The sequence below is a fragment of the Semicossyphus pulcher genome, unplaced genomic scaffold (assembly GCF_022749685.1).
Source record: "Semicossyphus pulcher isolate SPU_LCO1_2020_fin unplaced genomic scaffold, fSemPul1.0.p SCAF_38, whole genome shotgun sequence".
Taxonomy (NCBI): Eukaryota; Metazoa; Chordata; class Actinopteri; order Labriformes; family Labridae; genus Semicossyphus; species Semicossyphus pulcher.
The window spans coordinates 747163-772500 of record NW_027211713.1 but is presented as its reverse complement, the minus strand read 5'-3'; the positions used below and the strand labels follow the sequence as shown (position 1 = coordinate 772500).

The following is a 25338-nucleotide window of genomic DNA, read 5'->3' as shown; positions in this document are numbered from 1 at the left end:
ACAGTAAATACAAATAACTTTTGTCTTGTCCAGAGAACCATCAAGCAGGGCTTTGAGGCTGAACATTTAAAAGACCCTTTTCTTTCTCCAATTCTGCTCACTGAGATCTGTTTCTGCAACATTGCGGCTGCATCACTTCCTGATTTCTCAAACTACAGGGCGGGCGGAGGGTCAAAATTATAGAACGCATGTGTGTTAATCGCGCAAAATAATTAGTGGCATTAAAGGGAATGTCCATTAATGCGTTATTAACACGTTAACTTTGACAGCCCTACTTTAAAGAAAAACATCCGCCGTGTTTCTCACCTTGTATCTCGTCTGTTCGCGGTCATAGATCTTCTTCAGGGAGACGGTCCGCGGGGCGAAGAAGTTCCCTAGTTTGGCCAAATACACGCCGTTTCTAAGCCCCTCCTCCAACTCTGTGGTGGCCGGTAATTCCTCGTCAAGACACGCCTCTATCCACCTGCACAACACACATAGACATGTATATTTAAATACGACATCACAGTAAACAAACAGAGGAAACAACTGCTGTATAAATAAACAGCTTATATCTTCCCTGCAGACAGAATCACTGAAGTAAAAACTTTTCCTGTTTATTTAAAGACCAAAAGCAGAGACACTCAAACTCAGATTTTATTTAAACATTTTTTCCTGAAACTCAAACATTTTAATTAAACTTCTTACACAATATTTAAATTATTAAATTGAACCACACACCATGAGTCTGGTTCTGCTCGAGGTTTCTGCCCGTTAAAGGAAGTGTTTCTGTTTCATTGTGGATTCATGCTGGGCTTTGTAAATAACACAGAGTACACTCTAGAGCTGCTCTGTGTGTAAAGTGTCCTCAGATAACTGTGGAACTACATAAACAAAGATAGATTCACAGATGGATTGACGGATGGATGGATGGATGGGTGGATTGATTGATTGATTAATTGATGGATGGAAGGATAGATTGATGGACTGGGGAGCTATGAGGCTGTTTAAGATGAAGGTGTGTCAGAGAGGAGGAGGCGGCAGGTGAACAGTGTGTGATTATATAAAACAGGTTTGGTCACATATTAAATAAATCAATACATAATATTAGTTATTAGTTTTGCAGTACAGATCCACCACTTCATGTTTCTCTGCTGAGTCTTTAAATTAAACTCATGAATCTTTGTGCAGAAATAAAACCGTCTGACGCTGAAGAGCCGTGGCAACAAACACCTGATGTTACCATGGTAACCTGCAGTTCCCAGCATGCCTTATGTTTGACATTTCATTTCTGTGAGGTCATTCTGTGGAGTCACATTGCTGTTGCACACACAGGAAACACACAGACCAGTTACAGTAGATACAACCAGTCCACGGTAAACTGGGACACACTGGAATCCAGCACAGAGTCCAGTACACAGGGAGACACCAGTTTATTAAAGGTCCACCCAGAACTGAAATAAACCTCCTCTTTCCTCCTCCTCTTTCCCCCTTCTCCTCCTCTTTTCTCCTCCATCTTCCTCTTCCTCTATTCTCCTCCTCTTTCCTCACCCTCTTCCACTTCCTCTAACCCTAACCCTGCACTTCAGAGACAGGTGTTTAATCTGCAGCTGTGAAATAAGCACATTAACATACTGAAGGTGTGATGGGTGTGAAGGTGTGATATAAACATGTAAACATAAAAAAATTACATCATTATAAGTTAATTGATCTTAATAAACAGTCAGGTGTCTGATCAGTTAATGACTTCCTCTGACAGTAACGTTGCTTCATGAAGGACACACACAGACGCACGCACACATGCACACACACACGCACACACACACACGCACACACACGCACACGCGCACACGCGCACGCGCACGCACACGCGCACGCGCACACGCACACGCACACGCACACGCACACACACACACACACACACACACACACACACACACACACAGAACTGTGAGGCATTCACTGACTGTGTTCAAACAGACTAAATTTAAACCTGCAGAAAGTTTTTCGTCTTTTCTTTCTGTTCTCTTTAAAGACATTTTGTCCTCAAACAAATAACACTCACAGCTGATACATACATGATACATATAAACATGTAAACATAAAAAAATTACATCATTATAAGTTAATTGATCTTAATAAACAGTCAGGTGTCTGATCAGTTAATGACTTCCTCTGACAGTAACGTTGCTTCATGAAGGACACACACAGACGCACGCACACATGCACACACACACGCACACACACACACGCACACACACGCACACGCGCACACGCACACGCACACACACACACACACACACACACACACACACACACACACAGAACTGTGAGGCATTCACTGACTGTGTTCAAACAGACTAAATTTAAACCTGCAGAAAGTTTTTCGTCTTTTCTTTCTGTTCTCTTTAAAGACATTTTGTCCTCAAACAAATAACACTCACAGCTGAATCAACAGGAAGTCTTGAGGCGCGGGTCGGACAGAACGACTATTCAGACCGAGCTGAACGATCACAGAGAGGAACAGACGCTCCTTTCACTGCAGCAGGTTATGAAGCTTAACTGAACTCTGCTGCTGCAGTAAGTAAGAACCTGAAAACACTGTTCAGTTTATTAAACACTGCAGCAGTTTGTCACAAACGCGCAGACACACACATCATGAACAAGATTCATACAAAGGAAAGTTATGACATTGATAGACATTGTAGATTGAAAACAGACACACTATGAAGGAAATGTCTGTAATCTGCAGGATTAATCTGAACAAGCACGTCAGATAAGATGACGAGCTGTGTGAAGGCTAATGCTACAATGCTACGAACTTTAAGATCGTTATGGCAAACAGATGAATTGTTCAGTAAACATGACTGAGCACATATCTACAGTGTGACTATAAAGTATAAGCCATGTTTTATATGCACACACACAGGTGTGGACGATTGTAATGGGAGTAGACAATTTCAAATCAAAGTTTACTTTATTATCAAACAACAGAAACCTCCTCCTTATGTGACAGGAGGCTGCAGCCAGTGCAGAGGTCAGAGGTCAGACTCATAGGAAGGAGACTAATGCTAACACTGTCTATACAGGAAACACACACACACACACAGTGACTTCCTGTTTCCAGGTTTAGTCAGACTGAATATGTGCAGTTTAATAATGTTATAATGTTGTAATATGTAAAATAATATTAATATAATGTTGACAGACATTTCATACATTCACATCACATCATGTTTATAAATAAAATCAGACTGATCTCAGATCAGATGTGTTTGTTTTCAATGAAAAGATTCAAATGAATGAATTTAATAAATAAATATAATAAATTACATTTTATTTAATCCTGAAATGATTTTACTGTGACTCTTAAATCACATTTAGTCTGAATTAATGTCTGTAGCTTAAACAATGCATCAATTAATTGGACCACAATCTATTTTATTATTAATTCATCATTAATGAATATTTCAGATGATCAAACATCCTGCGGAACATTAATCACAAAACAAACTGAGATTATTCAGGAAGTTATTCCAAAGGTTAGAGCCTGAAATTACATGAATTAACTCTAAACATTAATGTGATTTTCATCATCATACTGTGAGAGAAACCAACCTTAAACCACATGATAACACATGTCTATTGTTCAAACTCATCACTTCCTGTGCTCTTCACAATAAAAACCCTTGCACATAAGGAACCAACAAACGGAAACATTGGTCCCTCAAAACAGCTCGAACCTCAGCCTGACAGTTTCATCATCGTGACAACCTCACAGCAACAGATCAGACTGTTCTGATGAGTCAGCAGATGAGTCTGATTTAGCAGACGCTTTTGTCTAAAGCGACATATCTGAGAGTTAATACAACACAAGCAACGATCGAGACAGGAGGGGGCGGAGTCAGTGAGAGCCAACAAACAGATTTCAGTGCGACCGGACACTGGTGCTGACAGGCAGATCACCTGTCAGCTGTCAGAGGCAACAACATTTTAGAAAAACAATATTCTCCAAATCATAATCATCAATAGCATCAGTATCATTAAGGTCAGAGGTCATAAAGAGCTGGGTCTTTAGCTTCTTCTTAAAGGTGAAAGGGACTCTGCGGACCGAATGGAGTTTGGTAGCTCGTTCCAACACAGGGGGGCGACAGAGGAGAAGAGTCCAGTTAGAGACTTAGGGCCCTGTTGTGATGGGAGCACCAGGCGCCTTTCATTGGCAGAGCGAAGTGGGCGGGACGGAGTGTAGACCTATCGTCATGACCAAGCAATCAAGGCCACGTGAACCTTAAAAGTTAGCTGGTCGTGAATTATGACGCCCAAGTTCTGGGCAAACTTAGTGGGTATGAGTTCAGTTAGTCCAAGCTGGTATCATCCATTTTGAGATATCTGCAAGGCATGACGAGATCTGTGCCGAGGCTGTAGTGTCCTCTGGTCAGAATGACAGGAAGAGCTGGGTATCGTCCGCATAGCAATGGTATGAGAAACCATGGGAGCAAATGATTGCACCAAGTGAGGTGGTATTTATTCAGAAGAGAAGGGGACCGAGCACTGACCCATGAGGCACCCCAGTGGATAAGCTGTGGAGTTTGGACACTTCTCCTTTCCAAGATACTCTAACAGATCTCCCTGAGAGGTAGGACATGAACCAGAGGAGGGCAGATCCTGAGATACCAAGCTAAGAGAGAGAGGTGAGAGGAGGATTCAGTGGTTCACTGTGTCAAAGGCGGCTGACAGATAGGCTGCAATAGAGCTGAGGACTGTCCAGCAGCTTTAGCCAGACTCAGTGATTTCGTTACTGACAGTAGTGCTGTTTCGGTAGAGTGGCCCCACTTAAACTGATTTGGGTCCAACAGATTGTTCTTGGACAGGAAGTCAGTAAAGACTGTGCGCTCAAGTATTTTTGACAGGAAGGGTAGAAGTGAGACTGGTCTGTAGTTTCAACCTGGTTTTGGTTGACGGTGTTTTTTCTGAGCAGTGGGGTGACCTGAGCTTGCTTGAATGCAGTGGGGAACACACCCTTTGACAGTGAAGAGTTGACAATGTGCGTGACTGCAGGGTTAAGTGTGGGGGAAATGGTCTGTCATCCTCTGTCAGGGGGGAGAATGAGGTGAGTGAGGCGTGTTAGCTGGTGGCTGCAGGCTGAGATGGTTGGGCTCAGAGAACTGATTTCTGATGGTAGAAACCTTATTGGTAAAGAATGTGGCAAGTGTGTGTGTGTGTGTGTGTGTGTGTGTGTGTGTGTGTGTGTGTGTGTGTGTGTGTGCGTGTGCATGTGGGATGTTACAGAAGATTTATTGCAGCAGCAGAGTTTGTAAAGTTTGTGAAACAGGAAGTTACAGCGTTGGTCAGACCTTCAGGAGGAAGTGAGAGGATTCAGAGACAGCAGAGTTCCAGCCTGAACAGCTTCAGTTGTAATCATCGCTCAGGATGCAAATCTTTATTTAAATAATTCTGTTAGACGTTCTGCAGCTGATTTTACTGCAGCTCTGTAACAATAAAACATCTTCCTCCAACAGTTACAGAGGGAGGACAACCTCACATGATGTTCTTTAAGCTTCAGACAGAGCTAGGCTGCCTGTAACCTCTACCAGTCTTTATGCTAAGCTAACAGGCTGCTCATATCAACTGTACAGACAGCTGCTGGAAGCAAAGCAGCGAGGCTGTTATTCAGGAAGTGACAAACCAAGAGAACAGAGACCACTGTCATCATCATAACCTCCTTCATCATCATCATCATCACCACCTTCATCACCTCCTTCATCATCATCACCTCCTTCATCACCTCCATCATCCCCTCTTTCATCCCCTCCATCACCTCCTTCATCACCTCCTTCATCACCTCCTCTATCATCATCACCTCCTTCATCATCTCCATCATCCCCTCTTTCATCCCCTTCATCATCATCACCTCCTTCATCACCTCCATCATCCCCTCCATCACCTCCTTCATCACCTCCTCCATCAGCTCCTTCATCACCTCCCTCATCACCTCCATCATCACCTCCCTCATCAACTCCCTCATCACCTCCCTCATCACCTCCTTCATCACCTCCATCATCACCTTCCTCATCCCCTCCCTCATCATCTCCACCATCACCTCCTCCATCAGCTCCTTCATCACCTCCATCATCACCTTCCTCATCACCTCCCTCATCCCCTCCTTCATCATCTCCACCATCACCTCAACCATCACCTCCATCATCACCTCCTTCATCACCTCCCTCATCACCTCCCTCATCCCCTCCTTCATCACCTCCACCATCCCCTCCATCACCTCCATCATCACCTCCTTCATCACCTCCACCATCCCCTCCATCATCACCTTCATCATCCCCTCCTTCTTGAACTTTGGAGCTGAATAAACACAAAGTTTTAATCTTATTTTGTAATTTCGTAAAACTTCAGTGACTGAAACTGTTATTTCCTTAATCACACAAACATTCATGATTCAAACCTATTTGAAAGTCGTTATAACCCTGAATGAGTCTCTCTGTTCTCACAGTGACTCAGTGAGGATGAGTGTGATGAAGAGCAGCAGGCTGAGACCTGCAGAGTGAATCTGATGGATTATTATTCATCATCATTGTGATCTGAGTTAAACTCTGTCTGAACATGAACTGTAACTGAGTCACAGGACAAACATGAACACATGAAAGTCGGAGTGTAAAGAACATCATTTTATACTGACGTCTGATTGTTCGACTGATCTGATTACTTAAATGTCATTTAAATTATATATTTAAGCATTTTATATATAAATCTGAACATAAACTGATCAACTCAGTAACAGAACTTCGATTTGAATCATTGTGAATAAATGTTTGCGCTTCAGTGACGCTGAGAAATACATCAGAGCAGACATGAGAACCAGAAACACCAGTGAGACAGGAACACACACACACACACACACACACACGCACGCACGTGCGCGCACTGTAAACAACCCCCCCCCACCCCCCACCCATTTAACCTCAGAGAAACTGAAGGTGAGCACACCTGAAACATCAGGAAGTGACTGAATCTTTGAAACAAAGTTTAAGACCAAAAAGCTTCACATGTTTTTCTGTTTCGCAGCAGTTTCTAATAATTGATCATAAAATCTCCTCTGCAGCTTCAGACTCCCTCTCCTCCCACAACCACTCTCACTGCTGTGTCTGGAATCTGCTTCACCTGAGGAATCTGCTTCACCTGAGGAATCTGCTTCACCTGAGGAATTAGAAACTCCCAACCCCAAAACACCAACGTCACTGCTGAAACATCTGCAGAGAGAAATTGTCATGACATGTCCTGTAATATTATTGATATAATGTTATTGTTATTATTATTGTTATCATATTCATGTATATTGTTGTTGTATACATCAATTGTTGTATGTGATATATTGTTGACGCTTTGACCAATAAAGCATAATTACATTGAAATTAAAAATAGATTTACGACCAGCTGCAAGTCAGTGAACGCAGCACGGGGACCAGAGGAGACAAACATGGCCGACCTTTTAATGTTCTTTCATTTATCGTCAGTGTGAAACTGTGTGTGTGCTTCACGTGAGCAGGAGGGAATGTGACGGTCGCTGCGTGAACGGATCAATAAACAGAAAAATGGCAAACATGTCAGACTGCATTCTTCACACACACACACATACAGAGAGAAATAGACAGACAGAGAGAGAGACATGATACAACATGAGAGACATCCAACCTAAAGGCCTCAAATAGAAAAGCCCCAAAAATGAGGGGCCAACAATAAGGGCTGATGGTTCGATGGTTCGATGGTTCGACGGTTCGACGGTTCGACAGTGACATATCAAACCAAAAACACAGAGACCCACACATCCTGAACACGCCTTCTCAGCAGTGAAACATTAACATGTATAAAATACGCTCAGGAGAGAAAGGGACCAACACCTCAGAAGTCAGCTAAATGCCACCGAGGAATCTCTAAAAACACTTTTGGGAAAATTGGAAAACCGTAAACAAACAAAAACACGAGGACCTGCCCACCAAATGACGAATATTAAACCTTCTGTTTATCAGCTCACACGTGTTGAAATTTAAAGATTTAGTTGATTTTAAAACATGATTAGTCATGTTTAAAGTGATAAATAGTTTATTACCTGTTTGTGTTTGGATCTAATGAGGAGGATCACAGATCAAGTCCTTATGCACGTACTACATTAAAGCAAATGTGTGTATCAGTTTATGGAGTGAAATTGTGGAATTCTCTGGATAATGATATCAAATGTTGCACACATATTTTTCAAATTTAAAAGAATGTATAAAGAAAAAGTAAAGTGAAATTATGAACTCATTATTTGCTTGTTTTCGGTATGAAGTGTTGAATTTTGATATTGTTTGAGAAAAGGAAATCACCAACGAGTTAGCCATGATTTTTGTTTTTATCATAAAAAGGTATTATACGTTCATGGACAGTGTTAAGTATGTAAGAATGTGTATCATGCATGTTGTCTTATTAAACACTGAAGTGAGCAGATAATCTGAATATGAATGAATGAATAAAAGAATCCAAAATGGAGGTGTATGTGTAAAGCACTTCTCCAACCTCTTTGGCCCAATAGAGAAGATAAAACAGCAAAACACATACAAGATAACCTGCGCAGCCTAGGGTTAGTGTTAGGTCTCAGTCTCCGTCTGAAGACAGACAGAATCAGACGTTTAAAGACTTTACATTTAAAACATCCAGAGATCAGACACACGATTATTAAAGCTGCAGCAGGTAACATTATTAAAACTACCTTTTTGTCACATTTGCTCAAACTGTCACTTTAAACATGCAGTCGTACATGAGAGAGAGAATCTGTGAAAAAAATACTGTTCCTCTGGCTCCTCCTACTGCTCCAAATGACATTTGTAAGACTCCAACGCTCCCGAAACACACAACCAATCAGAGCTGAGCAGTCTCTCAGGCTGCTGTTAATCACACGCTGAGCAGCACCGCTCCTCCGCGCATGCTAACACGGTCGAGCTCAATTTGTTCAGTGTGCGCAGCGTCAGCCGGTTTGTGTCCACAAAGGCTGAAAAACAACCACCAGGAAGGAACAAACTGCCCGTCCCTCCACTGCCAACGAGGCTGACACTACAAAGAGCGTTACGCCGAAGAAGAGACATGAGGAGGAGCAAGCTAAAGAGAACAAGTCGGACCGAGACAGAAACGAAACGACTGTAACACTGGAGCGGCGTTTCTGAGGTGGAGAGAGCTACGGGAGCTGAGAGGATTAAAAAGCGATGCTGAGTTAGACAGGTCGGCTTGACAGGTAATTACCCCAGCGTCATTTCTGCTGTCTTTGTTTCACATTGTTAAGATGTCTGCGGTTACTGTGACGTTGTGTTACGTTGGTGTAGCAGTCGGGCTAACGTTAGCTAGTTCCTGCTGCAGCAGCTGTTCAGCGTTGTTTCATGGCGGTGTGGCTGAACATGTCTCTGTGAAGTGTCCAGGCAGTGTGACCGTGTCAGACTTTCTCCTGATAGTTCTGTGTGCCTGTGCTCTCACGGCTAAATGTTCTCAACATCAGTGAGTTACTGCTGAGCTGGCTCTGTTTTTTTCCACAGTCTCTGTTAGCAAACAAAGCGCTGCTGGTTTTGCCGCTGGTTTGATGTGTGTCTGCTTCGACAGTGTTGGTGGTGTAATATAATACAATTGTCATTTCACGTTTTTACATAGTGTATACCTAGCTCCTTAAGTTGCCGTGGTTACTAGCCTGCACACACATGACAGCCTCCTCTGCAGGGAGGGCTTTGGAGGCAGGACTGAGCGCCGCGGAGAGAGAGGGGGAGGGACCTGGAGGTTGTAATCTTTCAAATTTTGAAGCAAAGTCGGCTCTCTTCTCCATCCTACCTCCTTTAACAGTCTCCGTCTGAAGACGGACAGATTCAGACGTTTAAAGACTTTACATTTAAAACATCCAGAGATCAGACACACGATTATTAAAACAGTCTGCAGCTTCACAGCCTCTCACAGAGAGGATGCAAATATAAACATGATGATGTCATGGTGGTTTCTGCTGCTCTGCAGGTGATGGAAATAAGAGAGATAACACACCTGACACACACACATACACACACACACACACACACACACACACCTGACACCGTTAGTAACACACATACCTGCAGTTGTCCCCAGCAGGCTCACAGGTACACTCACACACCCAGAGCTCACCTGTCAGAGGCATTCTCATCATACCACACACACACACTATAAACACACACACACACACACACACACACACACACACACACACTCACACTGAGTGTTACCTGCAAGCTCAGGTGTTCCCACATGGAGCTCAGTCCACCAGAACACCTGCATAGACAACCTGCAAGCTCTCAGCCAATCAGGAGACTCAGAGGAGCAGTGAGCTGAATACTGATCAGTGAGTTTCCATGGAAACTGATTCTGATCAATAACAGCAGCTGTTAACCTGATCATGAAGAAGAGACCTGCAGGTAACACGCCTGTACGCTGTACGTTACACATGCTGTAACATAAACTGAAAAAAACACACGACCACTCTGCTCTTCATCGCAGAGAACACCGTCACAACACACCGGAACCTGTCGCTATGACAACCACAGGTTTCTGTGGGTGATACTAAAACATCATGACTGAGTCACTTCCTGTCTCACACGCTACTTCCTCTTTTCAAGCTGCAGAGACGAGGACTGCACTGTCACTAAAACACACACACACACACACACATACACATACACACACTGTCTGGAGCTGCTGCGACAGTTGATCAATCACATTAAACTTAGCAAAGCTGTCTGTGATTGGCTGAACCTGATTATTATTATATCTGTGCATTATTTAAAGTTATTACTGTCTGTCTGTTATTATATTATATATTATTACAGTGTTATTATACTTTATATTATATTACAGTGTTATTATACTTTATATTATTATTACAGTTGATAGTTTATAGGTATTAAACAGACTCTGAGTCTGATCACAGAGCAGGAATTAAAGTTCAACTTTGATCTCTGACCTGACATGACGAATTTGAGATCAAACTAAACCAAACAGCAAAACGTGCGCGGGGTGTAAACAAACAGCGCGTGCTTCACCTACACACACGGCGCTGTTCCGCCCTGCCATTTACACAGACGCTGTTACCCCTCAGTTTCTTCTCTGTTACTGCCTCCGATGCCGACTCAGAGGCGGAACGACTTCGTCAGACCATTCAGCGTCTGTGTGTTCTACATAGAAGACGAAACGTAACAGAGGCGTAATAATCCCACCTTGAACTGGCAGCGTAAAGGAGGCTACAGGTTTGTTTAACCCTTTAAAGGACGAGATGCTTTAAAGTAACAGACACGTGACTCCTCCTCCTCTCGTCTGATTTTAGACAAACACACAGCTCTCAGGTGAACCGTCGTTCAGCCTCCTCTCTTTGTCTCTAACGTCTGCTATCTCCATATCAATCTATCAACCTGCTGGCAGGTGATCAGTTCTCTTACGGCTGTGGCTCAGTGGTAGAGCCGGTCGTCTTTCAATTGGAAGGTTGGAGGTTCGATCCCCAGCTCCCTTAGGCTACATGTCAAAGTGTCCTTGGGCAAGACACTGAACCCCAAACTGCTCCCGGTGGCATAGCCAACGGGTATGAATGTGACAACTGATTGACAGTTGGGCACTTTACGTAGCAGCCTCTGCCATCAGTGTGTGAATGTGTGTGTGAATGGGTGAATGGGTGAATGTGAGTGTATGTATGAATGTAGTGTCAAAGCAGCTTTGAGTGGCCGCAAAGACCAGAAAGGAGACATACAAGTAGTCCATCTTACCGTTTGGCCTCCTCCAGGTGACACAGGTACTCGTAGGCCATGTTCTGCTGCCGCCGCTCGTCCATCTCCTCCGCCGTGAGGCGCTCCACGCCGTCCAGCACCGCTACAGAGACACACACAACACAGGGTTACACACACACACACACAACACTGGGTTACCACACACACACACACACACACACACACACACACACACACACACAACACAGGGTTACACACACAACACTGGGTTACACACACACACACACACAACACAGGGTTACACACACAACACTGGATTACACACACACACACACACAACACAGGGTTACACACACAACACTGGGTTACACACACACACACACACAACACAGGGTTACACACACACACACACACACAACACAGGGTTACACACACACACACACAACACAGGGTTACACACACACACACACAACACGGGGTTACACACACACACACACACAACACAGGGTCACACACACACACACACAACACAGGGTCACACACACACACACAACACAGGGTTACACACACAACACAGGGTTACACACACACACACACACACACACACACAACACTGGGTTACACACACACACACACAACACAGGGTTACACACACACACACAACACTGGGTTACACACACAACACAGGGTTACACACACACACACAACACTGGGTTACACACAGGGTGCAAGAGTGTCCTGGTTTTATGTTGTGAATGTAAACATCAGTGTCAGCCTCTGACACCTGTCTAAATGAGTGATCAGGTGTGTCATCAGGTATCAGACAGATCTCCAGTCACTGATCTGATTTCTGCTGAATCAGCTGTTTTCACTTAAATGATCATGTGACTTTTACAAACAACAACAGTGTTAGCAGACAGTGTGATGCTGCTGACAGACAGACAGGTATCAGGGAGGTGCTCTGTACCAGCTGACAGACAGACAGGTATCAGAATCTATCAGGAAGTAAATACAGGGGTCAGAACACCTGCAGTCTGCTGTTCTCTGACAGGACCAGGATCCTGTGTCATGTGAGTCATCAGTCTGTGGCTCAGAACTGTGAGATCAACACATGTGTGTGTGTGTGTGTTTAGAGGCGGTATTATTCCAGTGAGATCACAGAATGCAGCTGCCTGCAGAGAAATGTTCCCCATGATGGTTTTTATAGGGGGGGGGGGGGGGGGGGGGGGGGGGGGGGGCAGACAACAACATGAACAGGTAGATCCTGATTTTTAACTAAAGTACAGAGCGCTGATAAAGTCTACAGCAGTTTGTTTCTCTGATCTGAAACTTTTAATCTTTTAAAAAAAACAGCTGAATAAACACGTTCAGACTTTTATTGTGAAATCTAAAGATGGAGGACATGCAGAAGAATAAGAGGAAGGTGAAGAAGCAGAAGAAGACAGAAGAAGGAGAAATGGGCGGCGGTCTGTCGGTTTTTTCTTGGACCTCTCTGTCAAACAGAAAAGTCGAGCAGAGTAAAGTTTGCACTTCCTGTTCACTGTTTGACACGTGGCGTTAATAAAGTTCGTAATAATAATTAAGTTAGTAATTCTGTGTTAAAAGTTTAATGTGACGTGTTTGTAGAGAAAGTTCTGTACCCCCCCCCCCCCCCCCCCCCCCCCCCCCCCCGAGATGCACTCTAATAAAACGCGGAAGTAATAAAGAGCCTGTATCAGCACGCTGCTCTCATCAAACCTACACACACACACACACACACACACACACACACACACACACACATACGAGACTTTTATAAAGTTTAGCTCTGTTTGCAGGAGCAGAATCTAACCCGGGTCCGGCCCTGTAGTCGGTGTGAACCCGCCCGCGCGGCGCGTCCAGGTGAGCAAAAGAAGAGTTACTTACAGCCGTATCTGGGCCGGAGCCCGTCCGTCTCCTCTGAGGCTGACATCCCGCTGAAGCTCCGCTCTCTGCTGACTGACTTTAAAACTCACAGAGAGAGCTGACTCTGTCTGTAATCCTGTTTTTACTTTTAAATACAAAAAGTAATCCGTAAGATTCCCGGGTCTGCGGCTCCTCTCTCTGCAGACTGAGCTCAAACTTTCCTTCAGCCTCTCTGGGTGTGTTCTCTCTCTCTGCTTCAAAAATGCGTTTCAGGAAACGACGCTCCGCAGCTGCAGCCGGAAACTGTGCGCCGCAGCGCCCCCTGCTGTCCGCTGGGGATAGTCTGAAGACATAGCATGCCCAGTTGGTTATTCACACATGATCACTCTTCATCTGTCTGCAGCTGTTCTCTTTCTGTCTTATCCACTTGATTCATATTGTCCTTTCCCCTGTTATTTATTCACCTGTAAAACTGGAACATTCTGTGTCTGAACCCTTTTGTTCCCCATGAACGCTGTGAAATTATTCTCAGATATTTACAGGTGAAACTTTAAATCAGACTAAAAACCTGCTGCAGCCTGTCATTAATAATGTTACTGCCATTCATTTGACAATTATTATATTATATTATGTTACATTACATTATAATATATCATGTTATATGATATAATGTTATGTTGTGTTGTATTATATGATGTTATATTACATCAGCAGCAGCAGATATTCTGTCATCACTGAGTCACCTTTATGACCTTCTTAAAGGTTTATTACACATATTTACTATTGTTTACATTTTACAATGCTTTGCTCAAACACACTGAATCCTACACTTCCCATAATGCACCTAATGTCTTCTGTCTGTTAGACCTTTCTTCAGTCCAAAGCGACGTACATCTGAGAGTTAATACAACACAACGGTCGAGACAGGAGGGAACGAAGTCAGTGAGAGCCAACAGACAGCTTCAGGTGTGATCGGACACTGGCGCCGACAAGAAGCATCATCATCATCAACAACATCAGCAAGGTCAATACCATCATCATCATCATGAATATCCTAATCAACATCACCAACATCCTCAGTGTCATCATCAATAGCATCAGTATCATTAAGGTCAGAGGTCATAAAGAGCTGGGTCTGTAGCTTCTTCTTAAAAATGAAAGGGACTCTGAGGACCGAATGGAGTTTGGTAGCTCGTTCCACCACCGGGGGGCGACAGAGGAGAAGAGTCTAGTTAGAGACTTAGGGCCCTGTTGTGATGGGAGCACCAGGCGCCTTTCATTTGCAAAGCGTAGTGGGTGGGACGGAGTGTATACCTGGATGAGGGCGTTCAGGTAGGCAGGAGACGTATTTGTTGCTGTTTGTAAGCGAGCGACAGGGTCTGAATTTGATGAGAGCGGTGACTGGGAGCCAGTGGAGGGATATGAGCAGTGGAGGGATATGAGCAGTGGAGGGATACGAACAGTGGAGTGACGTGCTGTTTTGGGTTGATTGAAGACCAGTCCTGCTGCTGCGTTCTGGATCATCTGCAGAGGTTTGACTGTGCATGCAGGAAGGTCTGCCAGGAGGGAGTTGCAGTAATCAATGTGTGATATCATGGGAGCCTGTACCAGCAGGTGTGTTGCATGCTCTGAAAGGTAGGGTCTGATCTTCCTCATGTTGTTCAGGGAAAATCGACATGACCGAGCAATCGAGGCCATGTGAACCTTAAAGGTTAGCTGGTTCTCAATCATGACGCCCAGGTTCCAGGCAGACTTAGTGGGTATGAGTTCAGTTTGTCCGAGCTGGATGTTGATCTGTGGTTGCATAGAGGGACTGGCTGGGATGTCGAGGAGCTCAGTCTTGGATAGGTTGAGCTGAAGGTGGTGTTCTTTCATCCATTTTGAGATATCGGCAAGGCAGGACGAGACACGTGCCGAGGCTGTAGTGTCGTCTGGTGGGAATGACAGGTCATTGTCCGCATACCAATGGTATGAGAAACCATGGGAGCGAATGATCGCACCAAGTGAGGTGATATATATTGAGACGAGAAGGAGACCGAGCACTGACCCTTGAGGCACCTCTGTGGATAAGCTGTGGAGTTTGGACACTTCTCCTTTCCAAGATACTCTAACAGATCTCCCTGAGAGGTAGGACATGAACCAGAGGAGGGCAGATCCTGAGATACCAAGCTCATAGGCTCATACGCAACTCAATACTCATTTAAAACACTTTACATCGTAAGAAAAACAAATAATTAAACACTGATTTAGATTTTTAAAACATTCAAATCAATTTAAACATTGATTTGAAGATTATATCATAATACAAAATAAACACATGAGAATAAAAAAGAATGTTGAATGTTTACTCTCTGATGTGTGTTTGAGTGTTTCTTTATTAAATAATGTTTAAATTAAACCATGTAACATGAAGAGGAGGAGATGAGTTTAATCTATTTCTTCACCTCCATCAGCTCTCTGTTCATCATTACAACATAAATAAACCGTCATATCAAGAACATGTTTAATTAACAACATAAATAATGAATCAGGTCAATTAAGTCCTGACAGCGTTCCAACATGAACAGCTGAACGGAACTCGGCCAACATTAAATATTACAGCAGGTTCTGTTGTTCAGACATGTCGTGCATCAGCTGTGCCCTACTATATATTACATACTACATACTACATGCTATATACTATATATTACATACTACATGCTATATACTATATACTACATACTACATGCTACATACTATATACTACATACTACAGACTATATACTAAAAACTATATACTACATACTACATACTACAGACTATATACTTCAGACTATATACTGCATACTGCATACTACATACTGCATACTGCATACTACATACTACATACTATATACTATATACTGCATACTACATACTGCATACTACAGACTACAGACTACAGACTACATACTATATACTACAGACTACAGACTACATACTATATACTACATACTACAGACTACAGACTACATACTATATAATGCTTTGGGTGGTAGTCTGTAGTATGGCGGAGCTTTGAAATTAATTTTGCAGTATGCTACGCCAGGCGGAAGTAAACAATAGCCGACGCTTCTTTAGCTATAGCGCCCCCTTCTGCTGGAGTGCTGCTGCTGTCTGTCATTTCAACTGCCGCTGTGACGTTCCAGCGCTTTGCATTGTGGGATACAGTCGGCGAGGTAGACTGGTCTGATGTATAGTAGAGATTTTCTCTGAATCAGAACGACATCCGGGTGTTTTTGGCATACTCCACATTTAGCTTTTGTTTGCATACCTCATGCTACATTTAGGCCACATCAGGACGTACTGCTAGGAGAGTATGGCATTTCCAACACAGCATGTGTCTGTGTCTCTGGAGGGCATGGCTTCCACAATCACGCACCTGGCTACTTCACACACCTGCAACTCATCTCCTCATCACCTCTACTCTTCGCCAGATTATTCCGTCAACTTCAGTGGTGGTTATAGTCAGCTGCTCTAAACTATTTATATAGAGATTGCTTCCTAGTGATCACTAACATGTTTTCTCCTTCGTGTCCAGCGTCTGCCTCATCTGTCTGAACTCACCAACAAACATTTCCTCTCCTGAGGATTCAGTCTACCTTCAGAGCTTCATCGGTGCCTGCAATCTTCCAGCCTTCAGTATCCACTGCTCAGCCTCAACCTGCAATAAACCCCCTTGAGCTGTCTGCTTTTGGGTCTCTTATGATTATTACAATCCGTAACAAATGCATTGATAAGCAATATGTGACCGAGTGAACAGATGTCCGAGTCATCAGCAGCTTTATTAACATATATATTGACACCTTTAATGACAGTTTTTTTAAACACTTTATTGAACGTATGAATAGTTAACAGGCTGTTACAGCCCCACATGGACACATTAAACACTCCATATAGAGACAAAAGCAGAATCCAGTTTCCACACAGACCCTGATCAACAGATCTGTTTCCTGATGTTTATATTAATGTATGTCTGTTTGTACAGAAGGACATGTGTAGTTAATATAGAATTGTGTGTAATGTGGGGGATGTGTTCATCACATATAGTCTGTTAATATATGAATAATAAGCTTTTAAGTCCTGTGTTAATGATAAAGATTATAAGACGTCCTCTATCAAATGTAATGATTGTAATAATAACAACACAGTAAAGATTATAACAGTGAAAATGCTGCGACAGTAAACGCAGCGCTTCCCCTCAGGCTGTTACATGATGGAGTATTTTAATACAGCTGGTCTGATGCCTTCAGGTCAGCTGGGAGATCACAGGACCTGATCAGTGTGATGTTCTCTGTCGTTACATTTATTATTAAGACTGATGATAGTTTTTATGATGCAGCCTGGTAGGAGGTTTTATTTAAGGTTTGAACAGGATGAAAACAGCATTAAAGCCTCCGTTCTTCAACCTGAAGACATCATGTGACCAGGAAGCTACTGAGTCTGAGTCCAGGTATTTCCTGAAGACACCTGATTTCATGAGTGTGGATGGACCGTTTGTTTTTTTTACAGCAGAGTTACAGCAGAAAACTGTTCATGCATGTGCTGATGTCATCACCTCCTGAACCCCCCCCCCGTGGGCGGGGCTTCATGAGGCCATATAAGACAGAACTGTGGTGGGAGACTGTGAACCCGCTGAGACCCTCTGATCCTGCATCCTGACCTTCTGCCTGCTGCAGAGACCTCCAACTCCTGCTCCTCTCCTTCTCTTCGTCCTCCTCTCCTCTCCTCCTCCAGCACCATGGAGAGCTCCGTCCTGCTCCGCTCCCTGCTCCTGGTCCTCCTGTTGTCCATCCTGTGTGGTGGACAGGCGTCTCCTGAAGTGTCCTCCGAGGACTCTGGACCTGATGCTGCAGACAGAGACCTGGTCAGTACCTGAAGATCACCTTGGCTCATTTTAAGGTGGAATTTTAAAGATATTAAGACTTTACTTCAGAGTCACCTTTAAATCACTGTCAAGGAAACATGTTTAATGTGTTTGAAGCTTTTATTGTGAAAAACACCGACCTGTTTTTACAGTTTGCAGTGAGTTTTTTATTAAATAATTTGTGTTCTGATGTCGTCAGCCGACAGGAAACACATTCTGCCTTTGCTTATAAAATTTTAAATCTGACACAGAAGATCAAACAGAATTTATTTGTTTAAAACAGAAAGTGTTTAACTTCACGACAAAAACATCCGACTGAATTAGATGAAAAGTGTAAAAAACGATGAATGATTGAACGAAGCAGTTTAACAGAACAAAGGATGTTAAACTGGAAAGAGTTTCATTAACTGAAACCTTAACGAACCCTTCAATGTATATTTAATATCTAATCTGTTTGTGAATGATTATTATTGATTATTATTGATGTGTGTGTTGATCAGGTTGAAGCTGTGGAGAATCTTTTGTCCAGGATTCACAGCCGAGTGTCGTCCACCGAGAAGAGAGGAAGCATCCCGCTGGTACTTTCATTTTATTATCTATTACCTTTATCATTTAGAAACTTCGATCTGCTAAAGACTTTCATCTACTTTAATGTAATACATGTTTATTAACGAGGTACTCTGATGTCTGACTGAAGTGACAGTAAAAATACTACCGTGTAGTAATACTCTGTACAAGCACTAATTAAAGAGAACGCTCCAGGTCAGAACATAAAGATAAAAGAGAGTTTGTCTCACTGTTCCAGTTTTTATGTTTTCAGAGAAACTTGTGAACATCTTATTTTATCAGACTCATGAGTGACAGAAAGTTAAATTAAAATGCATTAGGCTGTAGTGTAATACTGCAGCTGCTAATGATAGGCCGACTGCTCAATCATATTTAATTTTGTATTATATATGTATTAATAATCTTAATCTGTAGTAACTGCATGCATCAGATAAATGTGGTGCGGTAAGAAGTAACTTTAAATACTGCAGTACAGCCCTGCCCTTTAATGACACACAGAGTAATTTTTAATTACTCATTCAGTGTTTGTGCTGCTTAATTAAAGAAGCTGGAGCTCATTAAAAGATAAGAAGAAAAGGCTGTGTTTCTCTCTCTTTAATTACAGACGCATCACATTTCATTAAAGTCTAATTAACTGAAGGAGACAAGCAGAAAACAACAGAAACATCCAGTTATTCTGTAACTCAGAGAAAGAAATCCATGAAGCAGCAGCTGATGAAAACATGAATTACTTCACTCTAAAATACATATATTTATAATTCTAATGTGTAAAAACCAGTGACTGTATAAAGACGGACGACGCGTCTCCATCTGCTCCCATTGTACCAAAGTGATCCCAAAACAGCCCCTGTGATAGGCGCTGCCATCTTCAATGGTGACGTCATACAGAGCCAAAGTCTGCGCAGTTCACATCGGCGAGTGAAGCGGCCGTAGCCACTTCCGCTAACCCAAACACACACTTAACTTACCGAAAGAACAGCAAGGATCCCGCACGCTGGCGTGTTTAACAGCAGAACAGCTTCTTGTGTTGGTCTGAGGTCAAAGTTCACAGGTATGGAAACTTCAATGACTGTAGTGTTAGTGTTAGTTACGTCTCTCTCCCTCTCGCCCTTCCTCCTCTACTCTGCTACTCGGGAACAGAACGCTGCAGGAGCCCCATTTGTCAACAGAGCTGTCAATCATCATTTTGACAGCATCAAATAACTAATTAAAAGTAAACTTGTCAGAAAAATGAACACTTGGACATAAATCAGCATGATAAGAACTAACTATAATGACAGAAACCATGTTTGAGAAAAATGTATTTGACGTGTATTTTGATTTTATAGTTTGACTCATGTCCCATCTGTTAACATGGAGGAGGCGGGCTTTATGAGCTATACTGCAGCCAGTCAGCAGGGGGCGACAGAGAGGGTTTGGCTTCACTTTTAGGGAGCTGACATGTTGGCCATCTTTTTATACAGTCTGTGGTAAAAATGCTGAACAGATTTATATTTCTAATGTTTAAAAATAATAAATGTGTGTGTGTGTGTCTCTCTCTCTCTCTCTGTGTGTGTGTGTGTTTGTGTGTGTGTGTGTGTGTGTGTGTGTGTGTCAGTGTGGGATGGGTGACCGCTGTGCAATGAAGTTCGGTCCTCGTATCGGGAAGTTGTGTGACTGTGGACGAGGATCAAACTGCAACTCGTACCTGCTGAAGTGTATCTGAAGATGAGGAGGAGGAAGACGTCTTCATCTTCATCGAACAGCGTCTCTGAGCAAGAACAGGATCCTCCTCCTCATTATCATCATCATCATGTCTGAAGGACCAAACATCCTCCCTGTCTGTCTCTCTCTGTCTCTCTCTGTCTCTCTCTGTCTCTCCCTGTCTCTCTCTGTCTCTCTCTGTCTCTCCCTGTCTCTCTCTGTCTCTCTCTGTCTCTCCCTGTCTCTCCCTGTCTCTCCCTGTCTCTCTCTGTCTCTCCCTGTCTCTCTCCCTGTCTGTGCCCCTGTCTCTCCCTGTCTGTCTCCCTGTCTGTCTCTCTGATGTCTTTCTTTATGTCACTGTGCAGCCTGAGGATGAACATGTGTGTGTGTGACATTATTACAGCTGCATGTAGATGTTTCGTATTGAACACATTTATCTTCATGAGATTTATTCTCGATGTTTTTCTTATTTGTGTGAAATTTGAAGTTGTGAAATAATTCTTTGAACGTCCCAGCTGTTGTAATCACATGAATAAATCCATTCATCAACACTTGCTTCAAATGTTATTGTGACTTCCTGTCTGCTGTCGGTGCTGCAGACTGCGGATTCATTTATAATAAAATGCTAAAACACTCTTTTATAGAAAGAAAAAAACATTTAAAACATTATTATTAACAGTTTGAGTTGAAACAAATGTCATGTGACAGATTAGAGCATCTGGGTATAATCCACACTTTGATCTGCAGACACAACGTCTCAGCTGATTAAGTCTCAAACACATGATTCAGTGGAAACACCTGCGATGTAAAGACGAGTCTGAGAGCTGCAGTTCATACACAAACCGAAGAGTAGAAGAACACACCTTGAACCTGAAACGTGTCTTAATGCTAAATGATTATTCGTAGTTTTTGAAATATTCGGTGGATGAAGAGAAGTCTTCATTAATATTATATTTTAAAGCCAATGTAAATCAGCAGCAGGTTCTTCACCTGTTCAGGTATATACAGGTGGATTGTCCATTCTAACACAGGATGAATTCGGCATGAAGCTGAACGTCTCTGCTTTGTTACATTTCATGTTTTTTCACAATGAAAATGTTCCCATGGGGAAATACAGCTGCACTGACCACACCTGATGTCACACACACACACACACACACTCTCACACACACACACACACACACACACACACACACACACACACACACACACACACACACACTGATTTAGACGTTTAGTGACAGCTGTTGACCTTTGGCCTTGAGATAAACAGAAAAATAGAAACATTAATAAACAGGATGACACACAAACACTGAGTTGGTTATATTCATATGATAAAATATGATGCAATTGATAGTTTCACCACTGGGGGCAGTAGAACACGCTTTATTCACACATGCATATATCATCACCTGATAAAGTTTTTTTTCAGTGTAAACAAACAGTGACAGATTTATATTAATACATTAATGTAAGTCTCATGTTCTCTGTAAGCTCTCAGTTTGGTCTCCTCCCACCTCCCCTCCCCCTCTCTCCACCTGTGTGGACAGGAGCTATCAGAGTTTGTGCTGGAACAGGTGAACTATTACAACGAACAGGTGAATATTGATGAGTGGGAGAGATTAAAAACATTTATTTAAAGCTTATTTCTCTTTTGTTTTCTGCTGTTCAGACACAGTGAGATTGTCTGCAGCAGCAGACACAGAGATCCCACAGTGATCAGGTGAGTCAGGTCACCTGGGCCTCGTTAGACACAGAGGAGGCATCAATTATTTTATTTCTAATTAAATCAATGAGAAACTAATCAATCAGGTTTCTATTATCAGGTTTATGTTCTCCTCTCTGTTTGTGTTAATGAGACTGAACTGCTCACCATGAAATGTTGTCTGGGAACATCATTGTTATGTGAAGCAGCTCACTGTGACTCTGATCTATCTTTATGTTCACGTGTTCAAACAGACACTTTCTTTATGTGATCATATATTATAACAATATAATAATAACAATAATAAGATTCTAATAATTAGATAATTATATAATGAGATTAAGTAAAACAGATATCTTAATTATCTCACAGTGTGATGAGGTTCTCTTCATGTGAACATCGTCATCATTAACTCAACAAGTCTCATTAAAACAGACTCATCATTAATCAGATCAATAATATCATATACATGACTCATCATTAATCAGATCAATAATATCACATATGACTCATCATTAATCAGATCAATAATATCATACATGACTCATCATTAATCAGATCAATAATATCATACATGACTCATTAATCAGATCAATAATATCATATATGACTCATCATTAATCAGATCAATAATATTGTACTGTCTTCTATACATGAACAATGTATAAACAGTCAGCTGAACGCCTCTCTTTCACTACGACTCCATAGACAGAATGCTGCTTTGTCCACAGGTGTAATCGTTGGGAGAGGGTGAAACTGAAAACAATACAAGAAATACAATAAGCCTTTTGTACATTAAACAAAGGGTTAACCAAACCTGACTAACAAACGGAAGTAATAACCTTTGATGTGTAAATATATAATCTAAATGTAAATGACAATGGAGCACTTATATCTCCTGATTCCAAGCAGAAATGAAGCTGTAATGAACTAACATGAAACATACTAGCAAATGCAAAACATAAAGCATAGTAGTTTTTAAGCAGTTAAGTCACATGACATTAACACCTGATCAATCTTGAAAGCTATTTAGAACGGCCACAGGAGGTGCTGTAGCTAACATAAATATTAACTGTAACAGAACAAATATCATATATATGACACATCATTGATCAGATCAATAATATCATATATGACACATCATTGATCAGATCAATAATATCATATGTACTTCATTAATCCCAGGGTAACTCACTTCTACAGTCGTACCATTCATAGAAACAGCAACATTATCTGACTGATGAAGATGAATCCAACACATGATGAAGGTTTCCATGTAAATATGACACTGATGGTTTTTATCACAGAACTCTGATAATGACGAGAGTTTACAGTTTTTTTTACGATTGAATAAACACTAAAATCAAAAGTATTACACAATTATCAAAACCTTACACTCAAGGAGCAAAACTCGGCCCAGATTTGCACCACTATAAGCACAATAAGTCAGCTCACACTTTCTGCAAAACAATACACACAGTGAATTGCAAAACACTAAACACACTTGTATGCATTACACACAGACGTACATCAAGATGTCACTTCCTTGCAATTCTAAAGCACTGACTGTCAAATTACCACACCTATGTGCCAATTGGTTAAACACAGCCATCAGGTGCGCAAACACGAGATTGCTTAATTGTAGACACACCAATCAGGTTTAAGCACTATAAATATGCAGCAGGTGAGTTCACCTATCTTCAACCAAAATGGAAGGAAGGAGAAGAGTGAGAGTGAGAGGGGGAATCGGAGGAGGAGGAGGAGGAGGAGAAGGAGGAAGAGGCAGAGGCCGTGCCAGAGGTAGAGGTAGAGGCCGAGGTGGAGGTGCCGGAAGAGGAAGAGGAAGACCTGCAGCAGGAGGAGGTGAAGCTGAAAGAAGAAGAGGATCAAATTTAAGCAACGAAATTCGTGCAACTCTTGTGGACCATGTAGTGAACCATGGATTGACGCTGAGGGAGGCTGGACTGAGAGTTCAGCCAAATCTCAGCAGATACACAGTGGCATCTGTCAAAAGGGCATTTAGACAAGAAAACAGGTAAAAAATAACCTGTTTACAGCTGCTTATTGTATGCACCATATCAGCACTTTTGATACCCCTTCCTGTGACATTTTACAGTAGGTTACATGTATTTTGTTCTACATAGGATTGAGGGTCGAGTACGACAAGGATGAAGGGCCCCCATTTTTACACAACAGCAGGAGAGAGAGATTGTGAACATGGTTTTGGCAAATAATGCCATAAGGCTCCGTGAAATCCAGGCCAACATTATTGGAGACCAAACCATTTTTCATAATGTGAATCAGGTCTCTCTGTCCACAATAGCACGCATCCTGAAGACACATCAGGTGCAGATGAAGCAGATATATCGAGTGCCTTTTGAACGGAACTCGGAGAGGGTCAAACAGCTGCGGCATGAGTCTGTGGAGGTATGTATTGTTCACTTTAGCACTCTGATGTTGCATACTGCACACATAACCTTTTAACATGTAAATGTACTGTACACTAAATCTATGCTGAACTACACAATCTTCACTGTATTTCAGAGAGTTTTACAAATGGATGCTGAGCCAATTCCACATGAATTCATATATATTGATGAGGCAGGGTTCAACCTCTCAAAGGTGAGAAGGAGAGGATGAAACCTAATTGGCCAGAGGGCAATTATCAGTGTCCCGGGGCAACATGGGGGTAACATCACCCTTTGTGCTGCAATTACCCAGAATGGGGTCCTCCACCGTCATGCCAACATGGGTCCATACAGAACACCTAACATCCTCACATTTTTGGACAGATTATACAACCTCACAGCAGTTAACAACATGCACCAGATGCAATACATTGTCATCTGGGACAATGTATCATTCCA

General features: G+C 42.4%; 2 protein-coding genes across 3 annotated transcripts in view; one reads left to right on the top strand and one right to left on the bottom strand.

Annotated features, from left to right (window-relative positions):
* Positions 1–13881, bottom strand: part of iqgap1 (IQ motif containing GTPase activating protein 1) — a 50819-nt gene extending 36938 nt beyond the window's left edge. For both annotated transcript variants that reach the window (XM_069679242.1, XM_069679243.1), the window contains exons 1-3: positions 13653–13881; positions 11787–11889; positions 307–463 (exon numbers count right to left, since the gene is read on the bottom strand). In XM_069679242.1, the coding sequence (XP_069535343.1) occupies positions 307–463; positions 11787–11889; positions 13653–13698 (306 nt within the window). In that variant the 5' untranslated portion in view covers positions 13699–13881. The remainder of the gene's footprint in view (positions 1–306; positions 464–11786; positions 11890–13652) is intronic.
* A 4500-nt stretch (positions 13882–18381) lies between these two features.
* Positions 18382–20788, top strand: cartl (cocaine- and amphetamine-regulated transcript-like). The gene is made up of 3 exons (XM_069679305.1): positions 18382–18516; positions 19017–19094; positions 20681–20788. The coding sequence occupies exons 1-3, from the start codon at positions 18391–18393 to the stop codon at positions 20786–20788; spliced, it is 312 nt and encodes a 103-aa protein (XP_069535406.1). The 5' UTR covers positions 18382–18390.
* The last annotated feature ends 4550 nt before the right edge of the window (positions 20789–25338 follow it).

What these genes read in the sequence shown, in the direction of transcription:
- cartl (XM_069679305.1), top strand. Translation starts at nt 18,391, where the DNA reads ATGGAGAGCTCCGTCCTGCTCCGCTCCCTGCTCCTGGTCCTCCTGTTG. An exon ending in ATGCTGCAGACAGAGACCTG is followed by an intron (nt 18,517 to 19,016) that starts GTCAGTACCTGA and finishes TGTGTTGATCAG; the next exon opens with GTTGAAGCTGTGGAGAATCT. An exon ending in AGAGAGGAAGCATCCCGCTG is followed by an intron (nt 19,095 to 20,680) that starts GTACTTTCATTT and finishes TGTGTGTGTCAG; the next exon opens with TGTGGGATGGGTGACCGCTG.